This window comes from Aythya fuligula, chromosome Z, assembly GCF_009819795.1.
Source record: "Aythya fuligula isolate bAytFul2 chromosome Z, bAytFul2.pri, whole genome shotgun sequence".
In the NCBI taxonomy this organism is placed as follows: Eukaryota; Metazoa; Chordata; class Aves; order Anseriformes; family Anatidae; genus Aythya; species Aythya fuligula.
This window is the reverse complement of record NC_045593.1, coordinates 66730713-66755191: the sequence shown is the minus strand read 5'-3', so window position 1 is coordinate 66755191 and position 24479 is coordinate 66730713. Positions and strand designations below refer to the sequence as shown.

Here is a 24479-nt window from a genome sequence, read left to right as displayed (position 1 = left end):
TTAGTGTTTTAATTGTAACTGTAGCCTTTTGATCTCTATTCTGCACAGTAAGACAAGATTATTGTTTATTACTTTAAATTAAATAGGATTTGTGAACTCTGTAACTGTTGTTATGGAGGCACTTATGATGATAGTGCTAATATTAGTAACACTAGTCTGTTTAATCAGCAATGACCTTTACTTTTATTTAGCTTTCTGTAGGTTGTGTGAAACTATGGATATAGAAACACTGGTCTTGTACTCAGGATATGAAATTTTGAATAGATCATTTAGTATTTGAAAAATGATGAACTGTATACGTTGACATTTGATCTTAATTAATGTTTTTTCTCTAAAGAAACGAGCTGCTCTAATTTAAGAGGACGCTAAAAATGGACACAAATCAATATAGATTTTGGCAGTATCAAGCCCATAAGCGTAGCAGTGCTGGATCTGTTTTTCAAACAGAATTCTCATTAGAGACCCCACAGCTTTGACTTCAGCTTCTACAGTTAGCTTTAGTACCTAAAGCATGCTTTGGTCTCTCCTGCATATTTATTACTGTACAATGATTGCCTCTGTTGTTTTCAGTACTTATAAAATATTTATCTTTGTTTAGAGCTAAGCTACTTAATTTCAAGTTCTCGTTCCATAGAGAGAAGACATAGCCACAGAGATTTATTAGCTGATAGTTAATGGCTCTCTGGAACAGTAGTCAGAATTTTCCCCTTCTGTTGCTTTTCATCATGTCTCTGAAGGCACTGCTGAAGGCAAAAAATACTTCTGTTCCTTTCCAGTTCTTGGAAAAATAGAACTTTTGTAGAAAAACTGCAGAGAAATCATTATGTGTGTTTGATTGGGAATGCCACTGAATTCACTGGGAAATTGCTTAATAATTTATGACACAAGTGACTCCGGGCAATGAAGAGTGGGTGACACTTGGTTCCATTTGCTTTGAGAATGAGCCTTGTGTTGCAGTTACTTATCCTTTGTGAAGCAGAATTTAAAAACAAACAAAACAAAAAACAACATCAAGAAGACACGCACAAAGTCTGACCCCTTGATAGCTTTATCCTAAGGATGGCAGTCTAAAAAGCAAGGCAAAACTCATACCACAAAAATTAGACTCCAGTTTTTGGACTACCTGCTATTGAACTGTATGGAGTTTTTGTCTGTCAGTTTGGGCTTTTTTTATTACTACTCTGGCAAGACCATCTTATGAAGAATAATAATTCATAGGTGTTTTATTACCTTAATGTAACATTTATGTATACAATTAAAAACAAAATTTTGAAAGATCGCTACTGCTTCATCCACTGAAACTGTTTAATTGTTTTTCCACTAGGTGTGCAATACTGAAATTTGATGTATTTGAGAAACTAGTTAATTTTAAAAAGGGACTTCAGCTTTAAGTTTCATTTAAGTTGTGTGCGTGTAATATTGAGGAGCACCATGCCTGTTTATCAGACTTCTGCTTTTTTGAATGGATGAAGTCAGCTGTGTAATGGCTAGCGGAAAAGCTGTCACCTGAGACATCTTCAGCTGTTGCTGGTAGCTGTGGAGCTGCTCTGGCAGTGTGGGAGGTGCTTGTCCTACCAAGGCCACTGGCAGCCTGAGGTTTGTCAGTTCAAGCACTGACACGGACACACCAATTACTATCAAGCTGCCTGCTGCAGTAGTACTGCAGCATGCAAGTTGCAGTGATGAGATGGTAGCTGTAGCAACAGACATAGGGGAGGCTTGTGTCAAGGCCATTTCCTGCTGCATCAGACAGCTGTGGTGTTTGACTTTGTCTCATAAAGTTACACTTTAAAATAAAGCACCCTCTTTGATCTTAAATCATTTTGAAAAGCTAGAAATGTTCTGCTCTCATGCTTGGAATCTGTGCTTGTTTCAGCTTATTTCTTTCATTGCTATTTTATGATCACTTGTCTGCATTTTGGTGCTGTAGTTTAACCTCAGTTATGATCTGAATATTCTATTCTGGATATATGCTGGGAGATCAAAAACAAGATCATATGTTTCTAATACCTTTTTTTTTTTTCCCTGAGAAAAATGAACAGACAAAATTCTGGGGGTAGTTTTCCCTGTCGGTAAGGAATTAATTTATTTCCCCTCTTCAAAATACAAATGTATTGATTATCAATAAAATTACAATACAATGCAAATACAATATATATACAATACAATACAATATATTACAATACAATGCAAATACAATACAATACAAAAATACCAGTGGTTTTAATTAGCGTTCACCAGAAAGGAAAACTTAGTTTCTTAACAAGCTTAAAAGAAAGGAAGCGGAGAAGGTGGTGGTGGTGGGGGAAACATGTCAATTAACAGGAGATGATCCTTCACGAAAAAGGCAGTATTGTTACAGAGCTCTCCTTTTGTGGATGCTGTGATTATTATTTTTTTCTTTTTGTGTCTTCTTTAGCAGATATAATGATACTGTTTAAAAAAATAAAGTGGAAATGGAAATCATGGTTTTCATGTTTCTAGGAAAGAACATAATATTAGATAGCTCCTCTTAAAAAAAAAAAAAAAAGGTTTTAATTTGAGATGGGTTAAGGATTTGATGTGATTAAATATATTTTTATCCTTGGTACCACAATCATGTGGTATTTACAGACATGCTTGTGCTTGGAGAGTTTACAATTAATTTTAGATGTGGACTGATAAACAGTGTCCTTGAGATTTGGATGTGAAATAGAGGAGAACAGGGCTTGCAACAGTCGATTATGTATTTTATTCAGAGTTCTTAGAATTTTCTGAGTCACAATTTTTTAACTCTAATTTCATGTCTTCTAAACTTCACAATGCTGAGACTGACTAATCAATATAGTTGATGAGATACATCAAAACTGCTTTTCCAGCTGGTGCTTAGTAGAGGAAAAGAGGGTCTGTTGTGTCTTATGAGATGTCAGGCATTTTCAACATCTGGCTTTCCTTCTGGAAGAATCTGGGAAAGGTAGGGACAACCAAAACCTTAATGCGTGCATAATGAAGCACAAGACAGGACTCATGCTTTTGTAGACACCAATGTCATTGAAGAAGAAGGGGGAAGAGGTGTTCCAGGTATTTGAATGGGGATTCCCCTGCAGTCTGTGGAGAAGACCATGGTGAAGCAGGTTGTTGTCCTGTAGCCCATGGTGTACCATGGCAGAGCAGATTTGCACCCTGCAGCCTGTGGAGGACCGCATGCCACAGCAGGTAGATGTGCCCTGAAGGAAGCTGTGGCCTGTGGAGAAACTACACAGGAGCAGGTTCTCCTGGGGGACCTATGGGGGAGAAGAGCGAGGAGAAAGGAGCACCAGGGAGGAATGGCTGTGGACTGACCACAACCCTTATTCTCCATCCCCCAGCACTGCTCAGAGTTGGGAGTGAAGTTGAGCCTGGGATGAAAGTGGTTTTGCTTGGATTTTGTTTCTTGCTATCCTACCCAAATTTTAATTGGCAGTAAATAAAATTAATCTTCGCCAAGTCAAGTCTGTTTTGCCAATTACAGTAATCGGTGAGTGGTATTTCCTTATCTCAACCCACAAGCTTTTTTGTATTTTCTTCACCTGTCCTGCTGTGGAGGGGGCGTGAGAGAGGAGCCAGCTGAGCTCAACTCAGGACAGCAGGACTTGCCGATCAGTGCATTTTGTGTGGCTCAATCTGAGCTCACGTAGCTCACACTGATACGGTTCATCACTCTGCTAGCGTTTGAGTAGAGGTATATTTTTGGAGCTCCTTGTCAGTTAAGGCTGGTTAACCTTAGGAGCTGGTATCCCTTGTGAGACTTCGTGATAGTCTGGACCTATGTAACCCATGGGAGTGAAGTTTAAAGGCTTGCTTATAATGCTAGACTATATAGTAGGTGTTTGGGATTAAAGGGATATTACACAGCTCTTACCCACCATCACAGAAGGTATAGGAAAACTGTTGTGGCCCTAATCCCTGGCAAATTATTTTTTGCTCTTTTTTTTCTTAAGCAAATTTTCATCACATGAATACTGTGAAGCTTCACAACCAAAATATTTAAGGATTTTTTTTTTTCTTCTGGCATATGTGTAGGGGAAAGTGATCTGGCAAGAAGCAGAACTCATCTGTTTTGTTTCACTAGCTGTGAAGAGTACAGAAATAAAACAAAAAATACATAAATGATTTTGAAGAGGTCATCAAGTCTATAATGTTACTTAGGTTTATTTGTAACTTGGACGGTGGTATCTTAACTACTATGTGTTCTAGTTCTTTTTATGATGGACAGGTAGATCGTTCATTTTGTGCTCAATAATCTTTTTTCTTACTGTCAAGTTAGTGATGTCCATTAAACCAATCCCTGAAATTACAATTCACCTTAAAATCAAGTGGATAATAATTATCTGTTATGTCACTTTTCTCACTGAACAACACTGCACACTCAATTCTCTTTGTAGTTTTGTTATAACTGGCTAAATATTACTTAGAAGAGATTTCAAAAATTGAAAAGCTTAACTGTGTCAGACAAAAAAGCTATTGTCAGTCTGTTTAGTTCACCTTAACCTTTCAGAAATATTACTTGAAAAAAATAAGCATGAGGCAGTTTATGCAGAAATAAATCTCCACTGTTAGACACGTGTCTTAAAATTTGGCAACTAAAAGAAACTGTTTGGCAATCTTAAGTCTGTGATTAGAGATGTCATGTCCTTTGGTAATGATTTTGTTTTGTGCTTAAAAAAGAGGGGGCCAAAAGGAAAAGGTGTAAAGGGAAATGCTGGGTATTTGCAAAAACTGAGAAAGAGTTGGCAGAGCACATCCTGTCAAAATACTCTTCTAAGCAAATGACACAATACTGGATAGTGTTAGCCTTGTAATAGATTATTTTGGCGGGCCACTTGGTGTGGGAAAATAACACTCTGAAGCTCCAGGCACTTAGGAGAATTTTTGGCTTTACAGAAAAGGACGACAGATGTTTGGCAAGGCTTGAAATGCTCTTTCCACCAAGCACAATGTGCTACACTGCCTGTTGGGCAAAATATGGAAAATGCTACCATGTATTTGAAATCTACCACGTTCATTTCTCTGAATATAGGATGCTAATTTAAAATCCTCAAACTTCACTGCTAATACGAAGGTTTTGCATTATTTGCAGTCATTATTTCTTTTGACTCTTTATTTAAGTGTTTTGTGCTGTTTGCAAGAATTTCAAAATGTCAGTCCTTGCTGTAAGTTCCTCTACCCATTAGCTAGGTTGTTTCTACAAGGCTTTTAAAACTAACCAGAAAGCTGAGATTTAACTGAAAACTTTCATAATAATCCATTTTTTTATTCCTCCAAGACAAGTTTTAGTATTGAGCAATTGTCTGTTTTACTTTAAATGGGTATTTTCCTGCCTTGATATCAATAGATTTTTTTCCTTTCATCTACTAAAGTTCTCACCCAAACTACTAACAATCTTCTCCCGTGCTGTGTTAAATTATATTGACGACAATGAGATTATTAAAACCAATGTGCATGGAACCATGATAAAACAAAATAATAGAACTTACATGCATGTGTCCCTTAATCATTTGCACTGTTTAAAAACATGCTTTAAGGAGAGAGACAAGTATAATTTTCTATTTGAATATCAAAAGTTGAATCTAGTACAGTTGTTGAAGAAGCAGACACTGGAAATAATTAGGAAATTTATGCTGTGTTTTTTTTTTTTTTTTTTTTTTTTCTTCTTCTACTGAAGACTAATGTCTGAGCTACAGAAACATCAGTGATCTTGGAGAAGGGAAGTGCAATGCTAACATCTAAGTTTTGTCTGTTCATAACAATGAAAGGACAGGTTTTTTTCCAGGTGATGTAGGGATTGTTCTCACTTAAAAGTTGATTTTTGACTAAATTTCTATAATAGGGATTCTAAATTTCTATGAAACTATGTGCTTGTGACTGAGGTATGGATTTGTTAACAACTGTATTTTTGATTGTCTGTAATGGCTTGTGTTACCTGCTCTAAAAAATCAACTACAAACTTCCTTAATCTCCACTTTCTTAAAAGAGTTTGAATTTTGGATTTACTACTATTTCAATTGCTTACCTCCTGACCTAGAGGATGAAAATACTTGTTACTATCTGCACGATTAACTGTTGTTAGAACAACACAGGTACAAACAGTACTGGAATAGATATTTTTTTCCTAATCTGTTATTTTATTTCATTAAAGAAGAATTTAAAAAACAAACAAACAAAAAAAAAACACTCCATTTTTGAGGTAATGATGTTTGTTTCGACTGGATACTTTGTAATAGTAGATATAGAGGGTAATGTTCTTTAAACTGAGAATTTCATCTTTATTTTGTTCTAAAACTGTCTTTGCTGCTCTTTCTCAGCAATTGACTTGAAGAATGGCTCTGGGGCTGTTTATCAAGGACCTGCAAAAAGTTCTGCTGATACTACCTTCACTCTCTCAGACCAGGATTTCATGGATGTGGTGCAACAAAAGACCAACCCCCAAAAGGTGGGTGTCATTGATGTACTCACTTGCATGGGAAATTACTGTTTGCTTTAGTTCAGTTCTGAATCATGACTGTTTACATTCCAAGACACTCAACTCTGGATGTTTGACAGTGCATACCAGATTCAAATTAGGTATTAGCACATATAACCTTGTACTAAATTAGTCAGAGGGCAAGGTAAGGAATTTATGCCATCTTTACTTCTAAGGGAGACAAAGAAATCTCAAATGACATAAATAAAGCCTAGCAGTACAAAGTTATTTTTTTAGTTTTTCTGGCACTTCACAAAAAGATTTGAGGGTTCATCAGTTTTGCCACTCAGGCTGTTTTGATTGGTTGTGCTACAGGAAATTGGTGTTTGCTTCAGTGCTTTGATTTACTGCTACTACTGTAAAGAAAAATCACTGTCAGTGCATGAATGCGTATACATTGAAACTGGGCAAACTTCACCCAAATTAGATAGTTTTTAAGGGGAACATTTAAGAAAGGCTTCTTTCTTAAGTTGGTACTTTCAGCTTCTTGGGGTAATCAACTGCTTAAAACTACTAATTTTACCAGTGTAAAAATGCCTTGTGTAAAAATAAATTAAACTCTCACAAGTTTAACATCAGCTTACAGATTAAAGCTTGAGCACATGAAAAGTTTAATCAGCTCATTGTGTATCAAACAGTTTATTTTCTTTGATCCCAAGCAGAAGTTCTTGGGGACTTCGTTTTTTAAAATTGGAGACTAATGTTGGTGGCAAATGTTTAAGTCCTACATACCACATAAGTGAAAACTTTTGTGATCCTCTGTATGTAGCAGTAGAGTAGGGCATAACCAAGATGTTCACATGTCATCTCCAGAAAGCTAGAAAACAATGATTGCAATTTTAGGGATATTATCTATTCTTAGGCATTATTATTTCCTTGGAGGTTCTGTGAAGTTTTTAATCTAAAGAAGCTCTGTGTATCTATTCAAATTCTGTTCTGTTGTCTCTCTCTTCCTTAATTGAATGTATTTCAAGTTAATGGAACTATGCAAAAGCATGTTGTTTTGAGAACTTTCAAAGAGCTCTCAAATTGCAAAACCACAGCAAAGCAAAACGAGTTTAAAAGAAAAAAGAGCTAGATTGAAACAGCGTATATAGCTCTTTGAACTAGGGACAATAAGGATGCGATGTACCAGCATTTCAGAGAAAATACTCATTGATCTCTAATTCTGCAAATACAACAAAATCTGTTCTTTGTATTGTCTATTTTTTGTATGTTTGCAATATGCTATGTATAAAGCCATTATATTTCCTCAGAATATGCACGTGTGTATTGTGAAAGTTCCCATTTGGAATTGTTACAAATTTGAACAACTGGATGTCTTTTTCATTTAGTAAGACGAGGATAACTTTTCTTGCATAGGGAAGAGAAGACTTGGAGCTTTGTTTTTGTCAGCTTCCGCAAAAAAGTTTGCCTTATACCAGATGAAGTTGTCTGTGCTATGCTTAGGAAAGAAATGGAGGCCACTAAATTTTTGTTCGACTTGGTTTTGCTTTCTTTTCTGGTTGGTAAACTAGAACTCTTTCCAGTACTCTAGATTGAAAATGGTGATTCTGGATGCCATTAAATTGGACCTTAGATTGTGTTTCTTTTAAAAACTCCAAACCAGTAGTAATTGTTCACTGAAGGCTTTCACATAAGCATTAAACAACCACAACCTTCTTTGGCTTTTTTTTTTTGGTGATAGCAATTCTTTGGATTGTGCAGTTGAATACACTTTTTCCTTTCTTTGCTTTTTGTAGGCATTCTTTTCTGGTAAACTAAAAGTGAAGGGGAACATCATGCTGAGCCAGAAACTGGAAACAATCCTGAAAGATTATGCCAAGCTCTGAATTGCTCAATCATCTACCACAGTAGTGAAGAACTTCAGAAAACAAAAACTTCAATTACTTCAGAAGCAATGATTAAAACACTTTGTAGACTACGTAATGTTAATGTACTGATTCATTAAACTGCTAATATACAAGCTGTTTTAATTGCTGTAGACACAATTATGAAATAACTGTAACCATTAATAGTGTTCCTTCTTTCTCAGCATCAGTACAGAATCATACTTTTCTCATTGTACGTCTTTATCTGAATAAAAGGTATGTAGTTCTTACAAAGATGCATATATTTCTATATTAATTCTAATGAAAATTAAATGAATATACCTCTTTAATATTATCTATGTGTCTGTTAGTTCTCATTTATATCACCTTACTTAGACATCCTAATTTCTTTGAACATACTGGCTTGTAATTAAAATTAATATTTTTTATCTTAAGCTCCCACAGTCCCAATGAAAAAACTGGAAAATGGAAGTCTGTTCTATTTGTTTGCATCTTGTCCTTGTTTTTTTTTTTTCTCTACAGAAGATACTTGAACTGTAGCTCTGCCAACCTGTTTCAGGCAGTCACTTTTTTAATAAGTTTCTGTTATAATTTATACAGAAATTCAGTAAGGCTTTTTGAGATGGATCCCTCATTATTTTAATTAGGGGTTTTTCACACTGAACTCTAAAGGCTTTCTGTCTTTATTTATTTGAAAAAACAAGAGAGCATTTCCAAGCTCATTTTTACCAAAAGAATTGCTCAAGTACTGCAGAAGATGCTTTTAAAAACAGGTTTGTCTGTTTATTAACTCTTTCATGCTGGGGAAAATTTGTTTTAATATGGAACACTAGGAAACAATGATTTGTGACTACTTAAGAGTATAGGACAGCTGAAATTAGAAGAGGTAGCTACCCTAACAGTTGAGAGAGTTGGTGTACTGCTCATGGCATGTACATGCTCACTTTTATAATCTGCACCTTTCCCACCAGTCTCATTAACGCTTCTTGCCTGTAAATACCTGCTGCTGAGTGAAGACAAGGATCATGAGTTTTTTTTTATGGGGGGCTAGACTCAAATGTTTGTGTTTTTTTTTTTTTTTTTTTTTTCTTTTCTGTTTTTCCAACTCTGTGTTATTCTCTGTCTCTTTGAGGTAGTAGAATTAAATGATGAGGTCAAATGAAATGGAAGTTGTTGTCAAATACTTCCAGAAGGACCTGGATAGGCTGGCAAAATGAGTCAACAGGAACTTCATGAAGCTCAACGAGGAGAAGTACAAAATCCTGCACCTGGAGAAAAATGACCCTATACATCAATGTATCCTGGGGGCCATCCACCTTAAAAAGCAACTTAGCAGAAAAGGACTGTGGATTCCTGATGGACACCAAATTGAACATGAGCAGGCAATGTGCCCTTGCTAATAAGGCTGATGGTATCTTGGGCTTCATTATGCAAAGCAGTGCCAGCAGGTGGAGGGAGGTGATCCTTCCCCTCTACTCAGTGCTGGTGAGGCCACAGGTGGAGTGCTGGGTCCACTTGTGGTCTCCACAGCACAAGAAAGACATGAACATATTGGGGAGAGTCAATGAAGGGCCACAAAGAAGATGAAGGGACTGGAGTGCTGGAGTTTAGTTATCCCTGTGAGGGAAGGCTGGGAAACTGGGAATTGTTCAGCCCGAAGAGGGGAGGGCAGGGGATGGGTGGGGAGGAAGGGTGCAAAGAGGATGGAGCCAGGCTTTCCAGTGTTGCCCAGTACCAGGACAAGAGGTAATGGGTACAGGAGTTTCTGTGTTAACATCAGGAAGCACTTTGCTGTGGGTGTGTGAGCACTGGCAAAGGTTGCCAGAGTGGCTGTGGAGTCTCCCTGCTTGAAGAACATCAGGAGCTGTCTGGACGTGGACCTGGGCAACCTGTTCTAGGTTCCTTCCTGCCTGAGCAGGAAAGTTGGACCTGATGACCTACAGAGGTCTATTTCAACCTCAGCTGTTCTGTGATGCTGTATGCAGTGTTGCATTAAAAGAGAGGCTGGGATGAAGTGGTAAGCATTAATTATGGGAAACATTTTCATTTGAGAGGTATTATACAGCACTGATGTAGATTAACTCTTATGAAGATAGCGGGTACGAGTGAATTACTAATTTTGTATATATGGGTACAACTGGGATAGCATAGTTTCTTCAGTAAATCATAGAGCCACAGCTTTTACATACTGCTTGCCACCTGAACACCTGGGATCAGGCAATATTTATTTATTTATAACCCTGAACTAGGAGTTGGCATCACTTCCCTGGCTGCCTGAGTAGACTGCAGCTTTATTGAAGAGCCTGTTAGGACTGCAGATGAGTTTGGCAGTTTGAGGACAGATGTTACACGTTGTAATAGTCAGTCAAATTCTTCATAAAAGTATTTATTCTCAGCTATACTGTCAGCTAGGCTTTGATTGAGACAGAAATATGAAACTGACAGTTAGAGTGTGTCTCATAAATCACTTCATGAATAGAATCACAGAAGGGCTTGGCTTGGTAGGGACCATAAAGACCATCCAGTTCCAACTCCTCTGCCATAGGCAGGGATGCTAGCCCTCCAACTTGGCCTTGAACACGTCCAGGGGGCATCCACAACTTCTCTGGGCAACCTGTGCCAGTGCCTCACCACCCTCTGAGCGAAGAATTTCTTCTTAACCTCTACACCTCCCCTCTTCTAGTTTGAAACCATTCCCCCATGTCCCTTTTGCCCATGTAAAAGGTCACTTTCCAAATGGATTGGAAAGAGGACAAGTGTGATGTTTGCCTCCTCAAAGAGACCATCCAGTGCTCATCACTGAAGAAATGCCCCTTAAGTCCTTTAATAACCTTCTCCACAGCACTTATTTCCACGTTGGGTCTAATCATTGCTTGTACTGCACAGCTGCTCTTTATCAAGCAACATTGTGACAGATACAGAAGGTGTCTTTTATGAATTTCTATAAAAATACTGTATTAGAAAAATGGATTTGTTGCAGTTGTGTGTATATGCACATGCTACATGAAAATTCTCACAGAATCATAAAATTTTCTGAGTTGGAATGGACCCATAAGAATCACTGAGTCCAACTCCTCCTTCTCCCAGGACCACCCAAAAATCAGACCATGTGTCTGACAGCATTGTGCAAACAGTTTGTTTTCTGGAATACTTGAGTTAGGGCTAAATCTGGCTAAGTAAATTGCTGTGTTTTTTAATTATGGCTCAGGAATTTTTATTTCTCTTTTTCTACTCTTTACATTCATTGCAGTCTTCCTGCTGGCTAGCAATTATCTCCTCCCTCCAAACAGTAAACTGTAGTTCCACAGGCTTATCCTCTTCGGTCATTTACGAGTCCTCTTAACTAAAGCAAGAGTGTAGTAATAACAGATGAGGGAAGTTATATAAGCTCTATGTCTATAACTGTTGGCTTCAAAGAACATTGTGCTGAATTTTATGCTTTCTATTCACCAGAGTTTTTCTTAATTAGTTTACTTCAGTGAAGTTCAATACATCTTCCAGATGTCACCAATAATTACAGATAACAGCTCTTTAAATGTTGACAAGTGCATTCATAATCAGAGAACATTAAAACAAGTAAAATGGGGGAGAATGGGAGGCATGAGAGAGGTGAACTTGAGCAACTTCAGAAAGAGAAACTTAAATTTCATGTCCTACTATCCCTTCTAATGCTTATTCCCACTTCCTTAGAGGAGGGAATAGCTGCCCACCTGTAATTGCACATTATACTCCTAAGGCTATTTGTGTTTATGTTTGTTGGACTATACTACTTGTAAAAGCAACTGTCCTTATATCAATATTCATCCTAAGAAATTAAAATGCATTGCAAAATGGAAGAACTCAGTAGTATAACAAATAAATTATCATAATCTAGATTTAAAAAAATTCATCTTTTTTTTTTTTTTTTTTTTTTTTAATAAACCTCTTCAAAATAATGTAATGTTGTACCCTGACAGAGGTTGGTTTCACTGGAAGTGTACCTTCTGTTCCACTTCACAAGTGTCAGGGGTAAAGCAGCATTTAGGATAACAATGAGATAGGATAACATAGGATAACATTTATATAGGATAGCATTTATATAACATTGCTTCGTTCTAATGTGAGTAAAGAGTTGTGTAAAGAATGGCTAAGTGTCATTGCAGCATTTTCTTTCTGTTCATGGTGTTTGAAAGGGTAAAGGAAGAAAGGAAATATTAATATCTTCCAATTTCTACAGTGTTTTTTTCTTCTACTTCAGTTGGTGCAGATATCTTTCTTACTCACACGCGAATGAGTTCTCCATGACGATTCCTCTGCAGTAAGGAATTCTTTCCTTTAGACCATCAGCTGTATGCCTGGTAGACTGACATAGACAGCATTGGACATAAGCTGATGTGACATCAGGAAAAATATAGTAGACTATGAATGTAGTTCCATGTATATTACTTCTAGCATATTTTAGAGTAGCAATGTCAACTGCTAATGAAGAATCTGGAGTGGTAAGGATGTCTTTTGTTGCACCCTGATTTCACCTGGATCCCACTGAACCTTAAGCCTGGAAAGAAATGACGCTGGCAGAAAAGTCTTGCTGTTGGGATTCTAGGAATTCTGTGGACTAAATAAAAAAACGGGTAAGTGGTTACAGGTTTGTGTATCGACGAATAGCCCATTGAAAAAAAAAAAGTAAATTATTATAAATGTAAGGAAAACAATCGCAGTCCATTGCTGAGGCCTGGTCTTACTTTACTCAAATAATTGCCTGTACTTAAAGGATTAGGGAAAATAAATAAATAAATAAATAAATAAGAAAATAAAAGAAGATGGATGTGTTAGAATGATACTACAGTTCGCAGTCTGGTACCAATGTTATTAGGACAGCAGGTTTCTATAGAAAATAGAAATTGAATTGCAGCTTGCATCAGTCGACATGCCTGGGTTAAACCTCAAAGCATTATGTATTTTCTTCTTACAGTGCTTTTTTGTGCATTGTTTTCTACTTGTACTGATCTTTCCATTGAGATAAAGTGCATGTGACTCATGAAGCTGCCTGACCTTTTCATGAAGCTCCTCGTTCCTCCTGTTTTCTGCTCCTGTATGTCTCTTTCTTTTCTGGTCAAAACTGATCTGAGCTCTGCACTGTTCAGCCTTCTGTTGTGTGAAGCTGAGTCTAATTTTTATGAACAACAGGCATTGCAATTCCGTATATCTGCTGTAACCTTATCAGAGCTCATAATAGCTATGGTGCTGAGAGCATCATAATCCTGTTAGAAAATGATGATAAAAAATAGCAGAATTTCTGATTGAATGTAATACATGTGGTGTTTTAGGTGTTTCTTTTTTTAATAAAGACAAAATGAGGCCACCTGATTACTGTATCAGAGATAAAATAGCCTTCCTGTCTCAAAGCATATTATAAATGATTTTCATTTCTTTTCTTTATTTTTCTTTCTTTTTTTTTTTTTTTTTACTTTTTTTTGGGGGGGGGGGCAGGGGGAGTTGTCAGTGCTAGTTTTCACATTAGTTACCAAGAACAGCTGGTAAAAATATAAATGTAGAGAATAATACCCCTTTCCCCAAAGCAAACAAACAAAACCAAATAATTGAACAGACAACAAACCAAACCAAACAAGCAAACAACCCTGCCTGTTATTTTTCTTTTTCTGAGGAAAATGAAGAAAAAATCTAAACAAGAAGAAATATTTTCCTTCTGTGGTCTGTGACTCACATCAAACATTCAGTTGGCTTAAGCAAATACACAGAAGGCATTTGTGAGGCTGGCAATGCCCAACACTGACTAAACTACAGTTTGACTAAGGGAATTCTTCTGATAGATGATTTTACTCACATCTGAAGGAAAATAATGTCTCATCACTTGTGGTCATTCATTCGAAATCAGTGTTTTGTTATTGTTGTTGGTGGTGTTTTTTTCCACGAGAGAGGTAGGTGTTTATCTACAGGTCTTTTCCGATTTCATGCTTGGTTGGTGACTGATTCCAGGCACTTACTGAGTCTGTGATTTCAGTAGTTTCATAGTCTAATATCCAAGGACAGTGTTGTTAATTATCACAATAGATTGTTTTGAAAAACAAACAAACAAAAAAACAAATTACAGTCAGAGTGGTATGCTTTTATTTACTTTTACTCTGTTTTGCAAGACTGGTGAAACCACTCATTAGAGATTGAGAGCTTTTTTAAAGAAATGCTTGGTTGGCAGTGTAAGATCATATGGTGAAGTTATTTCCTTGCAGGATCATAATTACTGAATGACTTTTCATGGTTATTTATGGCAGTTTGTGTAAGCCTAGTAGCCAGATTTACTAAGCTAGGCTTTGAGGGTCTGCACAGCACAGAATATGAATTAACATTTTTTTCCCCAGTGTTGTAGACACTAGAGTGTGTAATTTATCTGATATTTTGTGACTTTAATAAAATAAAGCCAACAGGTAGCTTTGGACTCAAAATTTGGTAATAATATTTATTGTGTGTTTTAAATTTTCAGGGTGGTTTGCAAAGCTCCACAAGTAAATGCATTGCTACACCCTGTTGGAAAGTCATCTTTTTAAAGAGCACTCTCAAGGTCAAATGTTTTAAACAAACCTTATGGTTACTGTAATTTTGTATCTGGGTCAAAAATTATTTAAGAAGTTGTTTTCTCAGGTTGCTGTAATACCATGTATAAGGAGACCAAAATGGACTCATAAATGCAGACCAAGCTGGGGAGTGAAGTTTGTTGTTTCCACGCCATTCCATGTAAGACAAGGCCAAAGTAAAATGAAAGCAGCAGCAGTGGGGTACTGGATTTTGAAATGCTGCTGGGTGGTAGGTGCACAGTCTGTTGCTTACATCTAAATTTAACCACCATGAAAATGGAATGTGGCTGTAAACATCTTTACTGTTCTCTGGTCTACAGGCTTTTAAACTTGTATATTTAATGCAGCACTCTGTCACCGTTGCTAGGCAATTGACAGAGACAACAGCCAAAAGACACTCTACATTATGGCTTATTCACTGTAAAATAATTCGTGAAGGGGCCAGGCTGTACCTTAACAATGTCGCCACTGTTTTCATCACACAAAGGTTGTTTACAGTTGTTTTATGAAGAGCAATTGAAGCCAGACCACAAAAGATCATAATGACTCTAATGAATTTGCACACAATTGATAATGGACTAATGAAATACCTCTCACAAAACCAGCTGTGCTGTTTCTGGCCTCTCAGTCCTGCTCCTCAAGATAATCCTGTGCATGGCTTTCCACAGGCAAGCTTGGAACATGAGACTCTGCTTCCAGTTAGATGGGAGTGCAGCTCTGGACACTGAAGTGTAGGCTTAATAAAGATGCTGGTTTTCTAATACATGGCAGTTTCCCCCACTGTCAGTCTCAGCTAACTCCTCAGGGATCTGCAGGTAGTAATTACTTGTGTCTCTCCCTCCCACCAGAGATAATGACTTACCATGTTTGCTACTGACACCCCCTTATGCCCTGGTACCACCAATCACCTCTCTGTTTCAAGTGCTCTAATTATCATGGTTAAATTAACTCAGAATAATTATTCATGTTCTGCATTTAGATTGAAATTTACTTCTGTTTTGTATGTGAATTAGGAAAATGTGTTTGGATACATTTCTGGCTTTCACTTTTACATCTGTTGGCTAATGTAAGGTTTCTAGTTAGCTGTTACATGCTGGTTAATTTCCTATTTTTCTCCCTTATTTGTTTAAACATAGATGGACTTGTAGGTTTGCAGCATTATGTACTTCAGCTCCTTGGTGCCCTTTTCACAAAGGAGTTGTTGTTCTATGTCACACAGAACAAATGAGAAAATTTCATTATTAGAGAAAAGTCATAGAATTTTAGCAATTCTAGGCACATGTTGAAAAATACCTTAGTGGATTTTTAAGTTGTAGTTTTTTTTTTTTTTTTTAATAAAAAAATTTAGGTTCTCATGGAAAAAAAAAAGGTATCTGTACATTGTGTCAACACAGTAGCTTGAGGCTTGAGTCATCCCTTCTGTTCTTGGCGGTGAGCTGGTATTTGCAGCCCATGCTGTGCCCTCAAACATGCTGTGTATGCTTTCCAGCCTCCCTGATTTAACTGTTGGGTACTGTGGCTTCCTGAAACAAGATTTGCTATGCCACTCTTACACCTTTTTTTCCCTGCCTGCAGTCAGTGATTGTAGCAGGCTTGCATTTTGTCTGTTGGGTTTCTTCGTGATAATGGCAGTTTGATGTTTTCATGGGGTTCTTATAATCACAGAATTGTAGAATTATTTAGGTTGGAAAAGACCTCTGAGATCATCCAGTCCAACCATCCATCTAACACTAGTCCACCACTAAACCATATCCTTCAGTACTATGTCAAAACATCTCTTGAAGACCTCCAAGGGTGGTTACTACACCACTTTCCTGGGCACCAAGTTCCAATGCTTGATCACCCTCTTTTGGAGAATTTATTTCTAATGTCCAAATTTGCCCTCCCCACCCCCCTCAGCGGTGCAACATGAATCCACTTCCTTATGTTCTAGCACTTCTTGCCCAAGAAAAGAGACCGACACACTCCTCATTGTAACCTCCTTTCAGCTAGCTGTACAGAAAGATGAGTTTTTTTCACAGCCTTCTCTTCTCTAGACTAAAAGATCCCGGTTCCCTCAGCTACTACTCATAAGACTTGTTCTCTAGACCCTTCACCAGCTTCGTAGCCCTTCTCTGGTGATGCTCCAGCACCTTGATGTCTTTCTTGCAGTGAGGGGCCCAAAACTGAATGCCGTACTTGAGATACGGCCTAACCAGAGCTGACTACAGGGCAACAACAACCTCCCTGGTCCTGCTGGCCATGCTATTTCTAATGCAGGCTAAGACGCCTTTGGTCTTCTTGATAAGGGTGTTTGAAACTTTGGTTTAAATTTCTACTGTATTCTGAGCATTTAGATGTACTTTTTATGGTCCTTGCCTTTTTTTTTTTTTTTTTTTTTTTTTTTTTTTTTTTTTTTTTTGAGCTGATTTGTGACAAAAGGAGTTTGAATCATATTTGTTTTTCTGTAGCCTATTTTGGAATATAATTTAATGCCATTGTGGCTGCTGCTGGAGGTCTGCGCCTAAGACGACTAGCCCATTTTTGGCTTCAGGGTGCTGTCACTACATCCCTGACACTGAGACACGACCCTGTTGTTCTGCAGAGCTACCAGCCTCATGTTCATTGAGCAGGAGCTCCATCTTCTACCACCCCCTCCTGCTAGTATGTTTGAGACACACAGGTGGTATGTGCTGTTTTTTTTTTTTTTTTGTCAGCCTCAAAAGCTCTTTACAAGGCAATCTAAAACTCACAACTTTTCAGTGTTTGTTCACCTTATTTCAATTTTTTTTTTTTTTTTTTCCAAAGCAAGAGAAACGTTGTGTCAAGTAGCTGAAGTCACAATGACAGTACAAACTGCACCTTGGGAAATGCTTACCGATTTAAAACTTCTCAGTTGACAAACAATTCTGTAAGGTAATTACAATTTAGTGAAACTCAGTCGATACAGAGATGGGCATGAATGTTATCAGTAATTAATAAAGTCGATGCTATAAATAATGTTCACTTTTGCCCATCATGAACACCATATTATCATTCTTCAAGTCCACGAAACAATACACCTTTGAAACAATCTATTATTTTACTTCTTTGTGTTCCTGAAGAAACATGCAAATATATACCCAGCTTGAAATTCTGATTTGATTAACAAGCATTGTTATATACACTGGAATTAATTAAACACTATATTAACTTTGTGCACACCCTACAGCTTGAAACTGTAGTTTTGTCCTTTGACATTTATAATACAAAAGAGAGTCATTCAAATATATATATATTAAAGAAATCCTGTTAATCTGTGACAATGATGTCTTGTTTAGGCTGCTGGTTAAAACCCATTCTGGTTCATTTGTTCAGCAGTCTGGGAACTCCTCTGGACAGCTGAGGTAAGGTGAGGGAGGTGGTGAGAAGGAGGGCGTGTTCTTCCCATAAATGAGGCTGGAGTTTTAGATGTTGCATACATCAGTCTACTGACTGTGGAAAATTAAGTGCCTCTGCTATGGTCCTGGCTCAGGACCCATAACATTATAGAATGAACCGAATACTTTGCTTAAATGTTTGAGATCCATGTGGTAGAAACCACAATAAGTAAAATCAAAACCACAGATCTTTTAGATGAACATGCATCTCCAGTATACCTTTCTTTCAACGGTTTGTTTACATTTAAATGAAGACAAAAAAAAGTGTTGCTTGACCAGAAATGTTATTTCTTGTGCAAGTTGAATATCAATATTGTTTTTTTTTAGTATTCTTTATGGCCAGATAATGAAAACAATGTTCTCATAAAAAAATAATTTTCAGGCACATAACTAGCTGTCCTTACCCACCAGAAAGAAATATGTTATGTGAGCACAATGTTTTGTAATCCAGAACAAGTGAAATACTTGATACCCCAGGTAGCCTGTCTAATTAGCACAGCAAATGGTTAAGCACAGTAGGACTGGTCAGCAGTGTAAATCATTAATATATACAGAGTGTTCTAGCAATATTATTTAGTTAGAAGGGTAATTGAAGTTTTAAAAGTTCATCAAATCTTTTGCTCCTCTGTGTACTCTATTATAAACATAATTGCTTTTATTGATTGCTAGTACTGTTACAAAACAAGTGTAGTGATGTTAATCAATCATTTCAGAGAAAAAGAAGAAAAGCTGCTGATAATAAGTTCCTTGGAAGTTTTTGTTTAATTAAAAATCTAGCTAGGAAGGAGAATGAAATAATTTTCAGTGCTGCAGAATGCTTCTTACAGGTGAGTATTTATTTTATCCTGGCAGGACAGTTAGATGGAGTGTTTGTGATGCTCAAACATCAGCATCTTTCTCCAGGACTTTTATATAGGATTATGCTAAATTTCATTTAAATTGAAACACACAGCAAGATATAAAGTTCAATAAAATAAGTTTGCAAGTGCCTACATCTTCTTGAGCTGATTTAAACCACCTTCCTTGGATAGTACTTTGCAGTAGTTATTTTCCAGCTGGTATTTTACATGTAGCCTCTGCTTTCATGATTTTTAAACTCACCAGAATAATGGACAAATTTCACACATGCAAGCTATCTGAACTGCTCATGACCACATAAGACATTAATAGAGTGGGATATTAAATTAGGTGTCCAAAATCCTAACAGTGTGCAAAGAACTGTGTGTTTGTTTTCTGTTTATATTTCCCATTTCCTCAAGAAACTTGTAGCTTAAAGGTAACCAAGTCAGAACAATATAATAATTCTAGTCTATTGTAAGTTTGAAGGTGTGTAACAACTTCTGTGAAACAGGTTCTAGAACATCTATAATACCTGGACTAGAATTTCTTTCTAATAATGGGAAAAAAGAGATTTTGATTCCAATGCAGTATTTTTTCTTTACTCTGATCTTCTTCACTGCATTAGTAACGCTCTCTTAAGTATTTAAAACATTTCTCCAGTATGTTGGCAACAGTCTCCTGCATGAATATCTCTTCAAAAGTCATGCATAGCTATCTGTCAGAGAAGATCTAATTTAAAAAAGAATCCTCAGCAGCAGAATGAATGAAATCTGAGGGAAGGTGTTATAAATCGTTAATAAAGTGAATACATTAAATCTCCTTTAAGAGCTAAAATGTAAATTCCCTTGTTATGTATGAATTTAGTGCTTATTTAGCAAAGCCAAAGATGATAAATACATTGTTGGAAAGATTAATTTGTTAAAAATATTAGAGTAGTTTAAATGATAGATACATTTTAGTGAGAGATTAATTTGCAAAAATCTATATGTATTAGTCCAGATGACTGGTTTGGCTTTGTGCTGAAGTACTCCAGAATTTATATTCCTGCTGCATGTCTAAGTGTCGGATGCCCCTTTGAATAAAAGTGGTTCCATAGGTGCCATTCATAGGCAATGACAGCTTGTTCTGTTTTGGCAGTTTTCCATGGATGCAACCATTTATTATTTTTTTCTTCTATTTTAAAATCAAATGCAAAATGTTAAAATGGTGCAATCAGACGTGCATATTGGCAATTCCCCCCAGCAGGCAATTTGACATTTCTAACCGTTAACTCAGACCTTAGTGAACCAGAGTAGTGCATTACCACCATCCACATCCTTGTGTCAGGCAAATAGAAATCAGCTCATCTGATCAATCTGGAGCTAGTACGCTATTGAACTCAGAAAAATTCCCTGTTAGATTTTGGTAAAATTTGAACAGCATCAACTTACATGCTTTGTGAACCAGAGAGATTTGCACTTATAGAGTGTTCTCATCCCAAAGTCTATGACATTTTTATTATGTCTTTTTAGGCATCAGATTTTGTTTATTAAAGAATCAGTGCCTGCGTGAGAGAAATCTGCTCATAACCAGGCTAATTTTATTGCAATAAATTGAGCGAGGTAAAGGCTTCACTGAGGAATGAGTAATGTTGCCCTGAAAACAAACAAACATGCAACCTTATGCTTTTCCAAATATCCTGTGTAAATAACAACTTTCATTTCTGTTACAGAATTGTGAATCTCTTACTAAAAATGTATTGTTCAAATCCTGCAGTACTTTAATTGACAGAATGGGATTGATTTTTTTTTCTTTCCTCTTTTACCCCCTAACCAGGAGCTAAAGGGATGCCCCTGTTACTCCTAGAGTGAATGCTGAAAATCACGCATTTTTTTTCTTTGCCTGTCCTGAGAAAGCTACACCAATAAGAGCTTGAAGGTACCTTCCCAGTGTTTAACCAATGTTAAACCCTTTTGAAGTGATATTTATTCTTCTTGATAAGGGAGATAATGATGCTCTTTTCTGACCTATTGAGGTGTTTTCAGAGCAAAATGTAGTCTGGTAATTCTCAAATTTATGAAGCTGCATGTAACCTTTTGAGTAATTACTTTTCTTATTGATGTGTCTTGATATAATACTCCCTTCATCATGATAAAAGGCAAGGATTAAGAAATAAGTTGATGACTTTAAAGTCATCATGGCTTCTGAAGGAGTGTGCAAAGCCAGGACATTAAGCTAAGAGTGAGAGAGAAATCCAAATTTGGATCAAATTATGAAAAACACAAAATGAACTGGAAGAGGGCATAAGAAAATGAGCTGTCTTGAGCTGGTGTTTACTGGCCAGATGCAGCCACATCATACCATTTCCATCTGTAAACAGGGCTATTCTTCTAACTTGGCAAGTATTAATTTTGCCTGAATGTAGTAACATCCATTTAATTGACTTATGTACTGAGCAAATGGAAACAAGTTAAAACCTTTACGAGGCTTCATAGTAGCAATATCTGTGCTGTTATCATCCCTTGTTTGTTATAATCACATTTACTGAAGAAACTGCAGTTCTTGTAGCCAGCCATATTTGAGAACAACAGTTATATATTGCCATCTCCAATTTAATGTGATGTATAGAACTCTACTTTTATGTTAAATATTAAATTACATGAATCATCAGTGCTTGAAAGAAAAAGTGCTTATCTGAAATAGTAAGAATCCATGAAATAGTAAGAAACCATGAAAATTATATTATCTGTTTTAATGCCCTTCCACTTCATATCTGAAAAACTTTCATTAGGGAATTATATCTTTCATCTGAAGTATTACATAAGGTGCACTGTTGCTAGTCATGAGGAACACTTCTCTACGGGACAAGGTTAGATTTGTTCCACTGTGCATCATGTACTAGCTACTTTGATAGCAGGTATGATTGAAGTATGCTTTTCTGGGCTCCCAACAGTGAGGGGAAAATCTTCTGCTTTTGGTTTTGGAGAATGGGTGCGATTCATTACAGCTGTGAAAATGCAGGCAGCCATAAAGAGGACTTTTAAGTCTTCAGATAGGCATATTTTTATTGCAATATGCTTTTCTATGCTGTCATTTCAAAACTTGTGTGTAACAGACCTTGTGTATTCAGAGAAGGAATATTTTAAAATACATAAATTGATGATTTTTAGGAATGAATCATTTCCAAATGCAAAGAGAGATTTCCAGTGTCTACGCACTGGCTTGGTGAAAAATTGGTAAGCTAATAGAGAGGCTTTTTTGACATATTGATCTGAATTATGAATCAATTTTAATGACACTTATTCAGCATTTTATTAACATGTTCACATTTTTTATATGAACATAGTAGGCATATTAATCTTACTGACTGTGTTAAAATTAACTCATATTTTAAAATGCTATAACAGAAGTTCCCAAGTTTGTAAGTAAACAAAGACAAAGTCTCTCTCTCATTACTAATCTTTCTTTCTTTATTACATTTTTTCTATGTGGAAAAGTTGAGTTAAAACCAACTGGAAGAGGAAAACAGTTAAAATCAACTCAGAGTTCATTTTAAAAGCATAAGTTTCTTGCACACACTCATATGATCTCAACATTGAAGTGAAAGTAGGTGAATTAAGAGAGGCAAAATAAATACAGTGTTAGCCTAGCATTGTGACAGCTCTCTGGCAATGATGTTTCATATCCAGTAGTGTTTGCTAGCAATTTCTATTGTTCTTTCTTGACAAGGCACCCATGTCACAATCTAGCACAAAGCTCTACATTTCCAAGCTTCTCACTGAAATCAGCTCACCACATAGAGAATTTACCCATAGCTGCCCCGTTCTGTTCATTTGGTGCTGTCCTTGGTGTCTGTCTTTTCTGCAAGGCATTTAAGTTCTGTAGGTACAACCGACATTTTGAATGGCTTTCATGAGTCATCTGCTTTGGTTCTCCAGTATACATCTCTGCCCTTGAAATGCATTTATCTTGCATGCTGGTTTCTGCCAGGAAGTCTGGTTGTTGGTATTTACTTCAAAGATGACTCAGAGAGAATTATTTCAGACTTGCTTAACTTAGATAAGAGGAAACTTTGGAAACTGAGTTAGGGAATTTGAAACCTCTTTGAAATGTTTATGCTCTTTGATATTAGGGGTGGGCCTTAGTAAGTGGTTCTGCCAGCCCCAGGCCTCCTTATGTCTTTTAATATGTTTTTGTTTGACCGAACACTCTTATAGGAAGACCAGATTCAGCCTGAGCTGGTGGAGCTCTGCCACCATTCTTGCAGCTGCAGAACTGCAGGAGACAGGGACCTCATGGGCTCCAAGTTGGCCACTGAACCTGAGCTCAGGGTTGGCCATGAACCAACCTCTCACTGGCCTCCATGCTTCTGCAAGCAGATGAGTTAGCTTGGTTAAAGCCCATCTAGTATCTTTCTACTTAGCTGCAGTCTCTGCATTGGCTTCAGTGGTGGTCTGGTCCTGAAAACACAACCAAACTTCTCTGTGCAGAGATTATGAGATTTACACACATTATCTGCCGTGGCTTGGCTCTGCATTTTTACTTGACTATGGAAGCTGCTGCTTCATCCATTTGGCACCAATGTTTGTGTGTCTCAGATACCACCCGTGTATTAGTGGACTAATGCGGGGCTTTAACCTGATACCTCTGCTAAACTTCCTACGTGCTCTGTGTACTTGCTATTTAGAGGACAGGATGGTGACCATAGTTTCTGACAGTCAGGGTATTTTTCAGAGACCTGGAAACAGAAGAAGGGATTTAGCTTTATGCTTATTGTATTTGTTACAGTGTTATAGCAGCACTGCCTTTTTATTATTATTATTATTTTTTATTAATAATTTCCTCTATATTAACCACTAATGAGGAAGCCTTTGGTAGCACCTTTCTATTGGGTGACATTCCATTCTGCTGGCCAGGTGAACTTAAGTCTCCTTTGTTCTGATCCTTAAACAGCTACGATGAAAATGCCACTTCTCAAAAAAAGAGTAGATGTAAAACATTCCAGCAGCACTGCTGATGAGGCAAGTCTTACAAACCTAGAGCAGTGTCAAGAAGAGAGGTGATTAACTATGGCATAATTCTCTGGGAGATGCTGATATAATTGTCAAATCATCTGGAGCATGCCAAGCAGTCATAATGACCAGCTCAGCTTTGGTCATGTTGTGAACATTGCCCATTACGCAGATTAATGCAGGTCTGTGACAAGTATGTTTGGCAATGTGTTTCCTCCAAATTAAAGATATAATAGTGGATTGAGTTCAATATAATTATAGGTTGGAGCTACTAAATAATAGCAAATAGCATGCGTTACTCTTACTTTGTTGTAAACCAAAGCAATGTCTTTTGATTTAGAAACAGTTAGAAATATTTCATCCAGCAG

General features: G+C 37.0%; 1 protein-coding gene across 1 annotated transcript in view; it reads left to right on the top strand.

The window, feature by feature from the left end:
• Positions 1–8588, top strand: part of HSD17B4 (hydroxysteroid 17-beta dehydrogenase 4) — a 60872-nt gene extending 52284 nt beyond the window's left edge. Inside the window, exons 23-24 of the mRNA XM_032205977.1 lie at positions 6324–6451; positions 8224–8588. Coding sequence (XP_032061868.1) covers positions 6324–6451; positions 8224–8313 — 218 coding nt within the window. The 3' untranslated portion in view covers positions 8314–8588. The remainder of the gene's footprint in view (positions 1–6323; positions 6452–8223) is intronic.
• Positions 8589–24479: the final 15891 nt, after the last annotated feature.